Source organism: Pithys albifrons, chromosome 8 (assembly GCF_047495875.1).
Source record: "Pithys albifrons albifrons isolate INPA30051 chromosome 8, PitAlb_v1, whole genome shotgun sequence".
NCBI classification, from domain to species: Eukaryota; Metazoa; Chordata; class Aves; order Passeriformes; family Thamnophilidae; genus Pithys; species Pithys albifrons.
The window spans coordinates 17344471-17363339 of record NC_092465.1 but is presented as its reverse complement, the minus strand read 5'-3'; the positions used below and the strand labels follow the sequence as shown (position 1 = coordinate 17363339).

The 18869-nt window shown below is 37.4% G+C and overlaps 1 protein-coding gene across 4 annotated transcripts in view; it reads left to right on the top strand.

Annotated features, from left to right (window-relative positions):
- RBMS1 (RNA binding motif single stranded interacting protein 1) overlaps window positions 1-18869 on the top strand; it is a 143275-nt gene that overhangs the window by 85955 nt on the left and 38451 nt on the right. For all 4 annotated transcript variants that reach the window (XM_071561627.1, XM_071561626.1, XM_071561628.1 and 1 more), the window contains exon 3: window positions 17204-17262. In XM_071561627.1, coding sequence (XP_071417728.1) covers window positions 17204-17262 — 59 coding nt within the window. The remainder of the gene's footprint in view (window positions 1-17203; window positions 17263-18869) is intronic.

The following is an 18869-nucleotide window of genomic DNA, read 5'->3' as shown; positions in this document are numbered from 1 at the left end:
GCACGAAGGAACTTTGTGTTTGTCCCATGCTTGCAGATGCAGGGATCCAGTGATTGCACAAGCTCCATCTCCCCTGGGAGATGAGAGTTTCGTTGCAGTGTGGGGCCAGAGGAATGGTGATCCCATGGAATTTCCTTAAGGAAGTGGGGGGTGAGGAAGGAAAAGAGAGTGGAAGGAATGTTTCAGCTGCAGCTGCTTGTAAAAGAAGCACTAGGAAAACAGATTGGTAAAAGTTACCACCATTGAAGATTTCTCCTTGGAAAACAAGAAGCTGATTTGGTGGCATCGGGCCTGTAAAATCTATGAGCATTTGCAAGTCTGAAGGTATTTGTTGTACAGAGATGCAACCACAGAGCTGCAGGAAAGAAATGTCCAGTGGCAGCTGTTGGAATGCCTTTGATCAGAGTCCCAGTTCGCAACTTGGGCAATGGCGGGGACCTGACACGCAGATGTGCAGTGGTAGCAGCAGTTATTCGTTGGAATAACCAGTAATTCCAGAACATCTTGAAGGGGACTGTGTAATTCCAGTGGACTACTAAAAATGTTAACAAGTACTAATCAGGCTTCATATGTTCCATAATGCCAAAAAACTGCCCTTTCTGTCAGTCTGGTTAGGCAGACATCTCAGTCAGAAACAGTTCAGAACTGACTCAGCTTAGAGCCCAAGCTGGTTTTTGCCCCAGCATGCTTACACTAAGCTTGCCCTTTTCTTCGGAATACCATTCAGCGTAGAAAGCAGGACCAGTATTTGCAAGCAGATTCTTATATCCAATGTCCAACATCCATGTGGTTTCACATAACTCATAGAAAACTTGTGAAGTCTTGACTTTGTTTGCTAAAGGTTCATTCTGCTTAGCTCTGATTTCTGTAATATTAACTCCTTGAAATGAAAAAGTGATCCATCTGATGTTGATACATTATAAAGCCAGTCACTTATTTTTGTAACCTATCAACCTTCTTTTTACCCACATTGTTGCCGTGCTACATTTAGAGTTGACAAACAACACTTCCAAATACTATGCAACCCAGATAATAAATATTTATGTTTTACCTGCAAAATGAAAGCAATAGTAAATATAGATGAACAAGTTAGGTCAGATCCTACTACTTCCATTGAATCTTGTAACTGAGGAAATAGAAAAAAAACACTTATCTTTAAAAAACTCCACAAAATGTTAAGCCTTGATCCTCAGTTGTTTTCCCACTACTCCTAAAGTTTTACCCCAGAAATGTCAGTTGCCTCAGTTCAGTTTGAGCAGTGTCTTACTCAAGACTCAAAGCAACTCTGGAGAAAATTAAATCACTAAAGGGTGGTTGAGAGAAGAATTAATGTCTCATCATTTAAATATCTGATTTTTGCAGATAGATGTGCAGTACCTGTGAAGAAAAGTCAAATTTTAATTTGAATGTTGATAATGTAATGATACATGGACATAGAGCAAGAAACACCAATGAAAACTCAAAAAGAGAAAACTTTGGAGTCTGTTTTGACACTGTTACTAGTACAAATATTCTACTTGAAATAATCTGTGTGAGTAAAGTTAATCATTAACAGAACCAACTTCAGTGGAAGAAATATGTTCTGATTTGTACTCTATTCTCCCTCTTAAATTTCCATTTCTTCTCTTACTTTAATCTTATTCCAAAAGAAGAAAATCACCTACCAAGATGTGTGTAACTTCACTTTTGATTACAAATAATTACATTTAATTAATTGATCATTTTGGCCTTCTTAACTGGAATATGTTAGCCCAAGATGTGTGTTCTTTTTAAATGTTTGTTTTCCGTTTTCTGTGCAGTTGTGTAATTTTACATACTATCTTTAAATGACAGAGTGTGGATCAGTACTTTTTCCTAAGAGAACATTGTGAACTTAGGTCATTATTAATATTTCAAATCCTAGTTCTGCTTTTTGGCTTATGTGTAGTCACTAATAAGCTTTCATAAGTCTATCAAATTATCAGCAATTATTCTGTTGCATTAGTAAGAGCTATTTCTTTAATGTGTGAGTGAATGCAATAGTGAAATAAGCATTTTATTATTAAAAGATCTAAAATCAGGAGAATGCAGGGTAATACAAATACATGAGAAATCTCAAATCCTTTATTTGCAAACTCTTAATGCCAGAAATAAATGATCTAAAGATCTGGAAAACAGCCAAACTACTTGTTTCTGGTGTCAAAGACTCTACTGAAAGGGTAACTGAAGAACTTTTGGAGCCCAGACACTAGCACAGTTTTATCGTTCAGTTCATAATTTTATTTAGTGTATATGTAAAATCCCCAAGGAACTGGTGTGTTCAAAAACACCAGTGGTGTAAAACAGAAATGCTTACCTATGCTCCATAGGTGACGGCAGGCTTGACTCAAGCTGTCTGTTTGTAGTTCACTCACAAAGGCCTGGTCCTGGAAAACACAAAGCACCCTCAGAACCCCACCCCTATTGCCAGTGCTGGGGTCTAAAACCACTTACTGCTCCACAGTGTGGCATTAGAATTTATTTGATAGTCAGGGCTGAGCTTTTCAGCTGCATAAATTGTGCAGTGCCAGATGAACTCCACGGTCTCTGGCTCTTTCTTTAGGCATTGTGTTTTCTTCTTCTTTCCAACCTGTAGCTGTGCAGTACCCCAGGCAGAAATCTGCCCCATGTTAAGTCTGAATGCCTTGGCTGAGTTCTGAGTGCTACATTTTGAAGATCTCATATACTGAGAGGGCAAGTCTTGCTCTGTGTTCCTTTTTGTCAGTGACAGTTTACAGGGCTGCCACGTTTTGGAACAAAGGTGCAGAACTAGGACTGAAAGACAATTAGCCAGGACTGCTGCTGAAAAGTCTGTCATCATACCAAAGCTTCAGCAGGGGTGTACTTTTTAAATGTAAATTAGGATCAATGCTTTTTGAACATCTTCCAAATATTCAGAGATATGACATTATAAAAATATACAAGAATCTGTCCCAGTCCTCTGTTCTTCCCCAGTGAATTGCATATGACTTTGTTCCATGAGAAATTCCAAAGGTTTTTCCACCCATTTTATTTATTGCATATTCAGTAAAATATTTGTTCATTCTCTTTGAAGTCTCTAGGATACTCACTCAGAATTGTGCAGTTTTGCAGATGTCATTAAATATTTTGAAAAGAGTGGTTCTCTCAGGAAGAGAGGGCAGCCCTGACTGTCACTGATCAACTGTTTCCCATCTAATGCTTGACCTGAGGTTGAGATGGTAGTCTGAGGAGCACAGGCTCATGTTTTTGATGTTGCTGAAGGTGGGCAGCAGTGAGACTTGACTATCAAAGGTAGCTGGTTACTGAGTAAGTATCCTAGTAATATGGGAACATTGTTTGTTTCTTTATCTCATGGGATTAAAAAAAGATAGTTTAATTAGCAACAGAACAGAATACATCTAAATATATAGCTGTTGAGCCAGATGCTCATTTTTTTATAATTGTATTACAATGTACTATTAAAAGCCTTCTGAAAAGGGCATCCCCTGATCTTCATATCACAACAAAATCAGTTAAATTTTTGCTATGAAAGAGTGGAAATTAATTTCTGTTTCTGCGTATGAAAACCTTAAAGTTCTTGTGACATCTTAGTTCTGTTAGAACATGTTAATTTTGCTCTTCATTTTTGGGTACTTACTGTGCCTTTTTTTGTCTTTTCTTTAAGTGGGGGACAGGGCAGCAGCTTTAATTGCAGAGGAAAGAGTAAATTTTCAGAATTTTCTATTATAGTCAGGAGGGAGTATTTCTGAGAGCAACATTTTCCTCTGCTCATTAGTGTCCTTCTCAAATTTCTGCTTTGTTCAGAGGAAGAGAATTTGCAGAAATTTTAATTTTTCCTCAGGAATTGAACTGGATTTCTGTTTGGTCTCTGGTGTTCTCCCTTCTCTAGGATCCTGTAGTTGACTTCTCCTTATGCTTGTACGAAAGATATTTGACAATTCTTGAGTTCAGTTTCTTCAGTGGTAGAGGAGATGTGAGGCTGTTTCTCTCAAGCTGCTTTCCTCTAGTGGCAGAGATCAGCATTTGGCTATGACAATTCTTTATATTTTTGGGAGGGAGTTCTCTGACATTCCTGTTGCTGAGATCATCCCCAATCAGGCTTTCAGAAGAACATCTGATTGGGGCTCAAATTTTTCACCTCCTTCTGTTCAGACCATATTAGTATGTTACAGGAAATGTTTCTATCCTTACCATTAACAATTAGTTTGTTTCTAGGTACCTTTTGTTAACTCAAATATCTGTGAATATGTGTTTCTTTCCTTTCGCTGTGATTTGGTTTCATGTTGAGGGTGTGGATTCTTTTAATCCCAAAGGTAATTTAAGAGAATAAAAGTATCACTAAATTACTGCAGTCTGAGTCATACTTGGTCTGTGAGTTTAGTTCCCTGGCCTTCCCACACAGCATTTCCGATACGCAGTGAGCTGAGGGTGTGCAGGAAAGACAGTAGAATGACCTAGATGCTATTTAACTCTTTATTAATGGGTGGTTTTCTGACACTGGGTATAGCCATTGTATTCTCAGTCTTTTTGTATGTGGTAATTGTATCCATTACATTTCCCTGCTTCTGAATGGTTTTCATAAAAAAGTATTTTAATATTTCTATTTGAATTGTTTTAGGCATCTTGTTTAGTTAAATTGATTGGAAAAAATTAGAAAATGAACTATTTTAAAATCTGAAGTGTAGGCATTGAGATTCATCCTCAAATAGAAGTTACAGCTTCATTCATATAGTACTTTATCACTTCTAAGAGTAAAGTTTGTTCTACTGCCCTCTTGCAGGCAAAGAAATAATCATCTCAGGCTCTCAAATAAAAACGTCTGTAAAGCCCAGAAACACTGTGACCATGTCATACAAGCTTCCCTGCTGGCATATGTTCAAGAAGTTGGTGATACAGGACTGACTTCAATGACTTTGGGCTTGCCTGTCAGCTTTACTGTCATGCAGTGTTTGATTTTTCTTGACTCTGTGTAAGAATTTGGTTTTTGACTAGTCCTTTCTGTGGGATCTGCTGATGCTCTGGGTTTGACAAATTCCTAAGGCTGCTTGTTTTAAGAAACTCTGAAGCTATGTCTTACTCTGCTTAATGCAGATTCCATCCAAGCTTGAAGTTGACACAGCCAGCTGAAGGATCCCAATTTTCTCTGAGCCCAGCTGACATAGTATTGACTCACTCCTTTGCACAAATGCTTATGGATTAGGCTTTTCCTGCTAGGCTAGGATTAACCTCCATCATCTGTGCATTTCACTGTGGTCCCAGTGATCAGGTGCTTCCTTGGGGCACACTGCCAAAGTGTAGTCTGGACTTACCCTTCCATGATGGTATTTGGCATAGTCATTATGCAGAAAGTTACTGGAGAAGAGTGTCTGGGCATCACATTGGTTTCAGCCAGCTTGCTGTGTTCTCCATGGCAGTCTGGTAGTGTGTGATGTGCTGTGACTGCAGGACTGTCTGCAGCTGAGGGCTGAGTGGGCTGACTGTTGCAGTGGTTCCTGAAGGCTTCAGTTGTCCTTGGCTAGTTGCTATAATGATGGGATCAGAACAGCTTAATGAAGTTTTTAAAGAAAGTGGTATATTTAAGCTACTGAAAGCAAATTTCTATATAAGTTTCTACTAAATACTCTTTGCAAAACTGCAGAAATCAAACTCTGCCTCCTGCTTGGTTCAATCAATATTCAAAAAACTGTCTAAGCAGTGTGAAACTGAGGAAGTGTCACTGAATATGACCCCAACGCATCAGCCGCAGAGGGTGCACTTTAGATTTTATGTTACAGCTTGTGATTGCTCATCTATCTAAAATTTGGCAACAGATGGGTAGTATTTTTTAATACATAGCACGCCTCTATCTCAGCACTTATACTACTGCAGGCATCTTTTCAACAGAGCCATGCAGTTACAATCAATAATATGTGAACTGATGTCTCTACTCCATTACATATAGCCACTTAAATGCCCTTCTGAAGTATATTGACCCCTAGAGGGAACTACTTTACTAGAACAATTTTCCCTACTGAAATGGAGATATTTGCTATTCAGCACAGCTGGGACTTGAGGCTACAGAAACAGATTCAAAAAGGATGAAGTCTACATGCCATACTATTAAGGGGAAAAGGCCTCTGAAAGGCTTAACAGTGATTTTGAATAATTTGTCCATTTAGTGCTGTTCTTATGACTGCCATTAGGTTACCAGAAATTAAAGGAGATCATACTCTATTTATTGTATAGTGTCTTCATTATGAGGTGTTAATTCCAGAATAGAATAGCAATTGAAAGCAAGATGTTACTATGAGCATTTCGTAAAAGAACCACTGTTAAAATGCAGTTCAGAGAGACTGGAAGTTACTTGAAGGTATTGGGTTTTTTCCTTCTTCTGCATCACAGGCAGAAGAGAGGGAGTCAACACTTTTCAAGGGAGGGTGTTAAATTAGTGAAAGATAGAGGTAGAACAAACAGGTGTCTTTGTGCATAAGATATTTTAACCCAGTAGGCCAGATCTTGGAGTCATCCTGTTGGCTTTGAGTTGTCTTAATAGTACAAGACCAGAAGGAAAATATACAAAATACATTGACATGTTTTGAAAAACTTACAATGATAGATATTGTTTCAGTAAGCAGAAATCTTCAATACAAAATAAATGCAAGAAAAATCATTATGTATGGACGTACATTTGACTGTATTTTTTTATGGATGGATGTATGTAATTTGCTTGATATGTGAAACAATTTTTTTATAGTTCGGAGTTGACAGATCTGAGCTTAGGAAATGGGATGTAGCTGAAAGTGCCCTTGTACTATAGCTATCTTCAGTGTTGTGGTTTTCAAGACTTTGATGGCATATTTTTGGGGCATCATCTGTTGAAATGTAATGTAGAAATACTGCCTTACTTCAGATTAAAACAGCTAGAAGTGGTAAATCAATACATGCACATCTCCAGGCCTGCCATGAGCTTGGCTTATAAATACATGTTAGCATTCATCTGGGTTAATTTCTCATCTTCCCAGTTCATTGTCTTGAGTATTGATCATTTTTCAGTATGAAAAAGGGCTAAAAGAAATTGCTAGACTGTAGGAATAATAGTTCAGATGTGTAATTTTAACCTTTGTGGTACTTTGTTATTTTCCTTGCAAATGAACTATTATTAAAAAAAAGCTCTGTTTTTCGTGGTTACATAAAACTTTATGGTATATTCCTTCTTGGAGCTACAGGAACTATGATAATTTATTTGCAAATATTATTATTTCATGTTTTGCTTTCAGTTGTGTGTTAAATGCAGATTTTTTGTAGCACTTTGTTCTTACCCCAGGAATAATTTGTATCCATTCTGTAGAAGTAGGGTAAGAAAACAACAGGGTGAGACCATTTGCTTTCTTAAAATAACATGGTTTTGTTCTTCCATCTTGTAACAGTAGGAAACTGTAACCTCTTCCCATATACCTGAGTAGCCTCTTCCCTAGTTGAACATGCAGATTGCTGCAGAAAATGTAGATTATCCTGTGTTTTGTTAAGTAAGAATGATTGTAGTACTAAAAAGTGAGTTAGCCAAGAATTATTAATATCTTTTAAATTAATTATCTTCTTTTTTTTTTTTTTGTAAATCAAGATTTTCTAGAGTTTGCTCTGCTGAACAGGATGCTGCACAGTACAGGTTAGGAAGCACAGCATGCTTTGTGAGGCAGGCATTGAGAGTCTTGTTTTATCTGATGGTGTAGCATTTACTGGTAATTTCTTGTGTGGATCTTCTTAAAATGTCAGTGGATTTATAATTTGTGATAATTCTGAAGTTTATTTATTTGTGACTGTCCGAATGACTACAACCATTTTCATACGAATCTTCCTCAGTTCCATGTCTTATAGTAAAACTTTCTGTAATGCTTTCAATGAAAGAGCACTTCATATACATTACAGTATTATATATTAGCAGTAGAGTAGTAACAAATCAGTTTCTATACCACTCAATCTGATTTGCACACATCGCTTGATACTTAAAATATTTTTCTCAAAAGAGCAGTACCACATAATTGATAAGAGAAATGCAGAGTGGTCTTTCACTCATGTTGATCATCAAAAACTAAGAAGACCTTTGGCAGGAAACAGCAGTTTTAATGTCAGCCAGCGTTGCTGTCCGTGCAAGCAGATGTTTGAAAACCTAACTCTACATAGTTTACATATTTCAAAATACTTCACGTGTGTTTTTAAATTGGTAAAGGGGAAAAATCTCCTAGGAGTGCAGGCAAAAATTAGTTAGGAAGAATTAGTTTAGCTCTCCTGAACTGTTGATTTCATAAACTGTAAAGCTTATGATAAACAATTTCTTTTTCTGAAAGAACAGGCATTTGGCTTAATGCATTACTTTGATTTTTTTTTTCTTCAGTTTAGAAGTAGGCAAGCTGTGGTTACTTAGACAATACTTGCACTTCAAAGTGTGTCAAAGAGGCAAATCTGTTTGTGTTTCTGATAGGTTATTTATCCTGCTTAACCTATAAACTGTAAAGTAAGAAGGCTACTGAACTGACAGATAGCCTAGCAGATGGTTCAGAGATTATGCTAAATCACCTCAGCTTGTGAGAAGTCAGGTTGGGTTACTGCAGGGGCAGAGACTGCAAAAAGTATTGAATGGGATCATTTGTCACTATTTGTTACTTGAAATTCCATTTTTCTTCACAGCATCTGACATCTTGTGTCTTCACGGTTAAAGCATCTATGTAATCAACAAATTTAGGACCAGCATGTTAGTACCCTGGCTTTCATAAGAATCATTAGGATGAGGAGAGTCTTTAAGAGTCTATGAAATATGAAAGCTGATCTACTGCGCTGGGCAGGATGTCAGCTCTGCCATTGGTCTCTCCTTCTTCAGTGTCTGGAGCTGTTGTGTTGGTCTCTTCCCTACCATAAAGTTGAGCATTATTTTCTTGCTAGCCTATGAAAGATTAAAAGGAAATTAAATGCCATGTATTTAGTAGTAAAATCATGTTGCAGCTGAGCAAGGATAGGCCAAGATGCAGGGCTTTGACAAAAATCTCTATCTGAAGAGAAAGTTATTATTAATCGTAGCTCTGCCAAGTATCTGAATTCATATCCTCAGTGGTGTGACTGAGGCTACAGATGCTGATAAATTTGTCAGAGCCTAGAGTAAAAGTTACAGGTTCATCCTTCAGAATTTGCCTTTTTTTTTTTTTTTTTACTTTTAAATTAACTTTAAAAAGCCCTCAAACAAACCTTAATGTAAAGATTTTAAACTGAAATTTTTAAATCTCTTTTCAGATTGATGCTACTGCTGTGTTTTTTCTCAAAGTAGATTCAGGTGAATTCTTCTTGTTGCCTGACAGGGTACAATGTGAGCGCTTTGTGAGGGGGTGTATGTGTGTCTTAATGGATTGTTTTAAAATTTTTTCCCCCCATGACTGTGTCATCATAGTGCTGAACAATAACTGTTTTTTCACATATTGCCACATTTATAATCTTATAAAGTAAAATTAAATAAACCCACTTACATTTTTGTTGATTTAAGACGAACAGAGAAAACACCTTTGCAGGCAGTTGTTAGAAATATGTTCCTTTACTACACACTAGAAAGCCACATTAGCAATGCTGCCTCAGTGTCAGCTGAAATATGTCAGAAACATTTAAAATTCCCTGAGATGCTAAAACCCATAGTTTTCCTCAGCTATGCTAAATAAAAGGACTTTGTACAGTGGGTAATGCTTTTAAGATAATCAATTTGTTGTGCAAATAGAAGCATATTAATTGAAAAACCTTTGCAAAATGACATAAAAAACGCTGTAGGATGCTAACAGGACTCTTTCCCCTTGAATTTCAGTCAGCTTCTAGAAATGGGTAGAGGTTATTCACATCTCTACAAAGTAAGAACAAGAGGAAGCAAATGTTTCCTGATTCTAAAAGCATGTCTTCCTTGTCCCCACAACTCATCTTTGTCTAAACCAGGAAATAACTACTCTTGAGAAAAACTAATTGGGTAGCTGAAAAATAATAATTTCCAAATCATCTTCTGTGTGTCTCTTCACTGGCCATTAGCATTTTAAATTCCTGGTTATTTTTAGCTCTGAGGAGTATTTACCTTTGTGTGAAGCCTCTGCACTACAAACAAATACCTATTCATAAAATTCTGCTTTTTATAGGTTGACATTATAACTGTCCAACAAACTAAGGTATTTGTTCACACTTTGCCAAATTGTCTACGTCTGTTATGCAAAACATCTGCTCCTCTAAAGATGGACAACTGTAAGAGATGAGAGAATATCTGCATCTGATTTTGCTGCTTTTGATTACTTCTCAGGGAAATCTAGAATTATAACCTACTGTGCATGAATAAAAAATTATTCGTACCAAAGTAATAGTAGTTTGCACTGGGCTGTTACTGGTACTTGCATTGGTAATGACAGTGACTTAAACTTTTTCCATTGATTCTTACTGAAAGCACAAAGACACAAAATTTAAATTAAGAATTAATGGTAGAGAGCTTATGAAGAAAGCATTGCCTGTCTTAATGAAGAATTTACAGCAGCATGTAAGACTATTGATTTGTCAGTAAAGCAAATTGTCTGGGAGGGGCATTGTCTTCCTTTTTGTTATTTGGCTGATTGGTTTTGTTTTGAGGGGGTTGTTTGGGAGATTTTTTTTGTTTGGCTTTGGTTTTTTGTTTGGGGTAGGGTTTTTTTTTGTTTTTTTAAGTATACAGATCTCAAAAGTAGTCTTTACATTAATGAACAAAATCTAATTTTTGTAATATAATAATAAATTCTGATTTATTTGAAGGTATTATTTATCTCATGAGTAAAATAATAACAAATGACAATGAGAACTACTTGGATATTTGGATATTTTGAAAATACCATCTTTCTCTCTGAAGTAGCAGAGAGGCACAGGGACAATCAGTAAGAAAAGGAGGACGTAGCTTTATGTCCAAACAACATGACCATTTAACAGCGTGTCATCAAAGCAACACTTTAATATAGGTTCCTAAGGAAGTTCTATTTTGCACATAGTGAAAAATATGATCTAATGCCTGAAACAGAGCACATCTGGTGGCATTGATTAACCCAGTGCTTGAACATCTGAAGCTAGTAAAGGAGATTTTACTGAACCAGTACTTACTTAGATCTACAACAATTTAAAACCAGAACTCCTACTAAGATAGATTATGCATACTCATTAACTGTGAAAATAAGAATATGAAAAATGTAACTGCAAATTTTTTGTAGTAGTTGATTATGCACTGAAAATGATGGTCCAGCTTTTGGTGGTAGGTCCTCATTATTTTCTGGTAACAGACCTTTAGGCCCATGATGGCTGTAAAGCAACTCAGTTATTCCAAAGAGTTTCTCAAAGAACAGCGTGTCTTCCAGCAACAGAAAACAAAATACAGACAAAATGTTCTCAGCAATGTCTCCTTCCACACTAGGACATAGATGTGGTGAAGAAGAATTTAAAAATGGAAACCATATGGTTTGATTCTGTTCTCCAAACTCAGTATTCTGCTGGACTGAATAAATTTCTTTATCCAGGTTTTGTAAGAAAACATATACCCATAAATAAAGAGCAGGATCAGAGTAGGCTATCACAAGGACTAGGAGTGTTGTATTGACCATTGTTTTCTGAAATTCCTCTTTTTGGGAAATTAAAAATTTGCTACATAGAGAAACAAAAACTCCCTGTGTTTGTTTGAGCTTAAAAGGGAGCAAGAATTTTAGGTTCAGTACACCATTTCCCAAAATGCAACAGAGAGAGAGAGGTATGGGAGCCAGATAAAACCTTTTGTGCTGCTCTGTGCTTGGCTTTTGGATTCAGGAGACAACTGCCTTGACTCTTTTCCTCGGTTCCAGGGAATTTTCTTTGCTCTTCTTGCACCAGATTTTATAGAGGAGCTGAAGACTCCAGCAGAGATGAGGTCTTCCCATGGACTGTTAGGGTTTCTCCTCTTCAGGTCTCAGCTAAGATGAATGGATCGGCTTCCACCAGCTCTGCAAGCAAGACAGATGGTGGTGTGGGCTTGGCTAGTAAGACCATCAGTTTCACATGAAGGTTTTGAGTTATAATATTCAAAATAGAATACTCTGTATTTGAGGAGGTGAGGATGTTATGTTAAAAGTTGCACGTCACTGATTTGCAGAAGTCGGTGTTTGTTTAGAGAATTTATTTACTGTCATAGTGAAAGATAACATGATTTCCTTTCAAGCAGGAATTTCCTGCACTTCGAGCACATGCAAGATGCTTACTGACCATGTTGTGTGCTGAATAAAGCCATCTTGAATAAGAAAGGGGGTTTATTTGTCTTTTTGTTGTTGCCTCTTATTTTTAAAGCTGATGTACAGACTAAGCAGCCCCATCTGCAAGTTCTTTTTAGTGTTACAATTAATATATAGGAATTGCTTCAGAAATATTTGATTTATGCACTGTGTTCTTGTTATTTACCCTAGTCTAAAGTAAGGATCATTTTGATATGGATCTGCTTTATATTTTGGGATTAACTGATCTGCCCTCTCACATGACCCTCCTTGTGCATCTGTTTGCTGTGCTCTCTGGTCTTTGAGTCACCTAATGAGAATATTGGCTACCTATAGAAATTTTTTTGTTCAATCTTTCCTTTCATAATTCCTTTTTAAAGGGAGTTCATGTACTCAGAGCCACTTACATGTTATAAAATCTGTGTCTGATTTTACCACATGATTCTAGCTCTTAAAAGTAAGAGGATTCCATGGAGGGCAGTGATAAGATGCTAAGATGTAAAAATTAATCTAGAATAAACACAGAAGATATGCAGCTTTTTTTCCTGCATAACAGAGGAGTTCTGACAGCGCTACAGTATGCAAGCTGTAAGAGCAGGATCTCTAGGAATGCTCTTTTTACAGCTGGATTGGATTTAGTTACAAAGAGAGCACTGTTCATCTTCAACACAAAGTTCTGGAGAGTTCAGGATGGAGGACCTGAGCAGCAATAAGAGGCAAGGACTTGCATCTAGTAGAGATCCTTCTGGCATGTTTGTGTTCAAGTCAGCATCAGGCGGTAGAGAAATCCTTCACAGCTCAAACTGTAAGGTAATTTGAAAGTTGTGCTAAGGAAAGCACTGGGAGTTTGGTGTTTTAAGGTGTGTTACATTAAGCTGTTGTGAACAAAGATTTGAAAAATTCATTCCAGACAAACTTTATCAAGCCTCTCGCTGCCTGTTCTTACTGTACCTCCCTTAATGCACACACAGATAAGTTCTTTCAACACTCAAAAAAACCAACCACTTGGGGCAGAGAGTTGAAGTTACTTCGTTCCCCGGTCTTTGTCATGCTTCTGATGGCTTGTCATGCTTCTTACCTCTCTCACATTTGCAAGTATGTTTGTTACACTACTATTGTACAAAGGGAAAAAAATAAACAGTGGTTCAGGTTGATCCCTGTACTTAGTTTTATAAAGACCCTTTTCTCTCAATATCATGAAGGTTACCAAAATTAGGCTTTAGAGATATTTTAAATGTCAAAAATATCTCAAGTTATTTTTAATAAATCTGTCAGAGCGATTGTTTGCACTGGTTTTGGCCATGTTGCTGAGCAATATGATTTTAAAAAAGTATGTGGTGATGCTTTGCTTCAAATATTCCACTTTAAAAGTATCTAAGACACAGGTATAGTGCTGTGTTTCGCATTGTCTGGCAGTGGATTTTGGGGCAGCTAAGAAGATAAAGATTATTCTTTCCTTTCTGCACCAAGAGTATGTAATGGGCAGTGGTAAGCATTATCCTGTTAAGCAGCAGTACTGCATTTCTTCCTGACTTGGTTTTGAACAAGTTTCTTCCTTGTCTCCTATCCAGGCGGACATTTGTACTGATGTTCTGGACTATAATGATGGCTTGTGCACTAGTTCACAGGCTGTTACTGAGCATATCCCTTTTAATCCCATACCCAATGCACCCTGGTAATTATTTACCCAAGCCCTCTCTTTCTCAATACATGAGCTGACATTGGTCCAGGTGCTCTGTAGAAAAGACATGCAAAGCTGAAAACATTTTCCATTTCTAAAGATAATCCAAACTGAAGAGACAATATGTTAAAAGCACTCAAAAAAAGAAAACTATTGCTGAACGTTAATTTGATATTATTTTGGAGAGATAAATAACCCCCTTGAGAAATACCTAGTTGCTTGTCACTAGCCAGGTTAGCAGTTATTTCTCAAGACTGGCAATTAATTTAAAAGAAAGTATACTTTTAAAAATGTCTCCATGGGAGAGGAAATGAGCAATTGCCAATCACTGTAGAAATCTATCCGCCGACCATGAGACCAGTGTTCTGCTGTAGGGAGGAAATCTCACCAAACATGCAGTAAGGCTGTGGGGCAGTAGAGAGCCTCAGCATGCTGCCTAAGACAACTAGAAGGACATGAGATTTGAGAGAAATTATCATCTTCAGGCATGACTTAACATCATAGACATCTTTGCAATAGCAATTTTCTCTTGCTTGCTTTAGTTTTTTTTAAGCAAGTGATACGTATCAGTTTACATCCTGACTGATGTATTTTATAGCTCATTGATTTCTGCTGGGTCTTGATGGCAGTTGCACCCAACAAATGTGCAGTTGAAGATGGGAGCCTCTGTTAAAAGCAGATATTAGGACTGTAAGAATTCAGAGGGAAGAAAGTAGGTTTTTGTGATGGTCATCATTTGAAGGAAGCGCTTGAGAGGAACTGCAAGGAGTAGGGGTTGTATCCCTCTGCTCAGGATCAGGGCTTTTAAATTGCATTTCTGCACCTCATGGCATGAGTAGAAAGCTTAGCACATGGGAGCACTGTTCACAGGGAAAATCGTAGGAGAAATCCTGACGATAGCTGCTATTGTTATACTGGTTCCCAGTTTGTTCCTAGACTCATACTGCTGAAATTTCTTGGTAGCCTTCCATGGCAACTGGTTCTTTGCAGGAGCTGTGCTATCTAGGACAGTGAAAGAAATTACTAAACCATCTTGAACACTGGAAGGTGGTCTACAAATTTGCTGTAAAGAACAGACATGCAAACACCTGTTTATGGGCTGGTCTGTGTCAGCATAGGTGGGCCAGTGCAGTCCACAGCCAGCCCTGACTCCTCAATCTGACCCGACTGAGTTCCTGTGTTTACACAATACCCAATGCTGTGGTTGTTTACCACCACCACTTTCTGTGCTTTCAAGAACTGAAACCGTTGCAGGGACAAAATCATCCTTCGGGAATTCTTTTTCTCACAAAAGGTTATGGAGCTTTTCACTTTAAGAAGCTTAGGAAAGCTGATAGGATGTGGAGAATGCTGGCTGTCAAATGTCATGCTGGGTGCAAGTGACCTGAACAGTTCACCCCTCTCATTTATAGCATGTGCTTTTATTCTTCGCTCAGAAAAATTCTGAAGAAAGTTTGAGGAGTTTTGACTTAGGGATTACAAAGCTTTCTAAATAGAATGAGATATTTTGAAAATAAGTGGCACTAATAAGGAAGTACCTCCTCCAACTATTAGGTACAATTTCTGATGCTTTATTGCAGCTTTCTAATATGGTATATTTAGGTTTGCACTGACTTTCATTGGTGCTTGTACATTTTTAGGCTGTAGATGAACAGTTCTATTTTATCAGTGTAGATGCTCAAAATCTCTGATAAAATAAGGAAGCCAACACTTTGTGGCCCATGTTCCTGGTTTACCCCCTTACAGCCATTTGAAGCCATACACTAACTCATGGAGTAAACAGTAGTGTCTTGAAACTGGTCAAAAAGTGATAACTACACTGAAACTTATTTAAATGTTCTTTAGGGGAAAAGTACTTTGTAAATAGGCTTTGTCTTTGAAAAACTATCCCTTTGCAAGTGAATGGTTATTTGAGTACTCTTAATGAACTAAGCTTCATTAATTAGACTTCTTATATATTTTGAAGAATTTTTAAGACTTTATGCAGCTACTGCAGAAACTGAATTAATTGTCTTTTGACATAATATCTTTTTGAAATGATAGTTACTCTGTTGAAGTTATATTTAGTAGGTAAGCTGGCAAAACTTTGTTCTTCCCCAAATTCCCTCTTTTTATACTGATAACATTTCTTGTGAGTTTCAGCTGATTTTGATTTCCTATATACTGATAAAGAGGCTCTTAGCACACAGTGCATAGATATACCTGTTAACGTAAGAAGTTACATTATATTCTCATGTGGAAACAAACTTCTGTTGCGTGGTTTGTTTCTAGAGTGCTAACAGCACTGTATCGAGTGTAGTTCACAAGCAAACAGAGAAGGTTGTGGTAAGGAGCTTTGGAAACCTGTGTTTCGTTTCCAATTCTGCTGCTCCTGAGGCCAACAGAGTTGCTGCTTTTAAATTGAAACTGCTATTTGTCTTCCAAGGAAAATTGCAAGTTTTCACCAGCAGCAACAAATTCTACTCTAAATATGACCAAAATACCTAATTGTGGTAAACATTACAGGGTACTTCAGAAAGAGCAGTTGTTCTTATAGCTGGGGTTGCTTCCGCTTGGTTTCCCAAGCTTAGTTGCTTAGATCAGTGTGTGCTCACCTTTGGACTGCTTAGCAAACTGGTACCTGGGCTCATCAGTTGACAAGAAGCTATGGAACAGGCAATGAGGAAAAGAGAATTGAAATTTTCCTGGGGGATGTTTTGAGTTCAGTTGAAATTGTTTATATTTACATAAATTTTTTGCCACTTTGTGTATCAGCTTTCATAACTCTTGCACTTTTCAGTTTCCAGAGCAGAATAATACTAAAATAAATTTAATATTTTTTCTGTTTGTCAATTGAGGTTTTGTTGTGTTTTTCCTCTCTTTTTTTTTATTCTTTCTGTACAATGTTAGCTAGCAAGCCTAGCACTGACAAGGGAACTTCTATAACTGGTCTGTATACTGAGAGAGTCCAAGCTTATGTCTTAAACAGTGTCTTATATGTACCATGATTTTAACTGTATAGTATTCTTTTCTATAAAGGACTTTTTTCTGACTGGTTGTGGGATTCTGTTGTGCCATTGAGAAACATAAGGCAAATAGAACAAGATTGTGCTTGAAACTGTTGATCTTTTTAGTCATTTCCATCTACATATGAGTTTTCATTACATACTTATGTAGTCTATATATTGTTCCATTTTGCATAGAGTAAAGGGTAGGAGGGTATAGACTAAGGTGATTTGTGTATCTGTTATCATGGGATGTTCTTTTCTCATTTTCCTTATGTATGTGTAATACATTTTAGGTATGGGAAAATTGTATCCACGAAGGCTATTTTGGATAAGACCACGAACAAATGCAAAGGTATGAATATTTGCTTTATACTGCATTCAGCTGAAAGTCGTAACTGATTCTATAAAATGTGTTAATATTGTATTTTAAGTGCTTTCTACCTCCCCCCCTCCCCCCTTCTTCTTCCAAAAGTTGTCTTATTCTTGTCCATGGTTGGTGCATTCAATCCATGTGTCTCCAGTGGAGCCGGCAGACAGCCTGTGTCAGTGGCGCAGGCAAGCTGGAGTGAAGCTGACATGCATGGTGCTGTCTGGCACTTTGCCTCTATTTTAAAAACAAAATTGGAGTTAAAAGTAGCTTTCCTCCTTTTGCCTGGAGAAACTACAGAAGACCATTCGACTGTACTAAGCATCTGAAAAAATTATACATTGTAGAAATAAGCTCCATTGATTAAAGTAGCTTAATGCAGCACTTAATTACATGTTCCAGTACTCTAATTTTGTTTTCTTATATGCTACTGAATGTGTTGGGAGCAAAGAGACGGTTCATTTTCACCAAAGTAATTGCATCTGGAAAAAAAAATTAAAACTCCTTTAGATAAGCTAGATACATCAGTTTACTGATTTTCATCGCTCCCTGCAATTGCAGTGAGATCATATCCCAGCACGTGCATGGTGGGAGAAGTTGTGGTAGCAGACACTGAAATACCAAATTTCAGAGTTTCTTTTTCTACCATTAAGAGGATAATTTCTAATCAAAGTGAAGTATTAAGCCAGCTGATTTAACAATGCTAATAAGCATAACACCCATGAATGAGCATAAATCTGGTAGCCAGAGTTCATCACTAATTAAGCCACAGTTTTTGTGCAGAACTTGGAAGCAGTGCAGGGGTATAACTCCTCAGCACCCCATCTTAAGCACTTAAAACCGAAATTTCTGCAATTTTTTTTCCTAGCTTGTATGCAGATGTCATTGTGACTAGGAAAGAAGAGATGCCCATTTCAGTTACTTTAATTCGATAATGCATATGATTGCACTTAACTGATTTAGCCTGTCCATTCTGTCAGTTCCTGGACTCTTTGGTAGTCCTGTCAGTGATACAGAAATTCTCACATTAATGCTTTAAGAGATTGAAGCTGATTTTTCGAATGCAGAATTTAAATCTCCCTGATGAAAAGCAGTAGCTAACAGTTCTCCTTGACACCATACTGCAAGGTGAGGCTCCAGGGAAGCTCGCTGCCTGTCATTGAAATTGCAGTAGGAACATAAGTAGGCAGAATGCAAATACCTAACTGGAGTTTAACAAACAGATTGACAGCATCTCTGGCTTTTGCCAAAAAACACACCATGGAATTTAAACTAACTGGAACAACAAGCATTTCAGTTTATATGTCATCTAGAAGGTGGCAAAGCCAGCTTTGACAGCATACTTGGTGTCAGTAATGTTGTATTACACCCTGCAGCGTGCTGGTAATAACCGAGGCTGCCATGGGTATGGAAAGCTAGTTTGGGGTTTGGGAAGTTAGTCTTGATGGCGCAAAACTTGATACAAACTAATTCACTTGTTTCATGTCAGGATTTAACAATCCACACCACCACATGTTACAGAAAACAATACGCTGCTTTTTTCGGCTTCTTGGCAGGATAAGTAAGCCTTCACTGATGTACAAGGCTGCTTG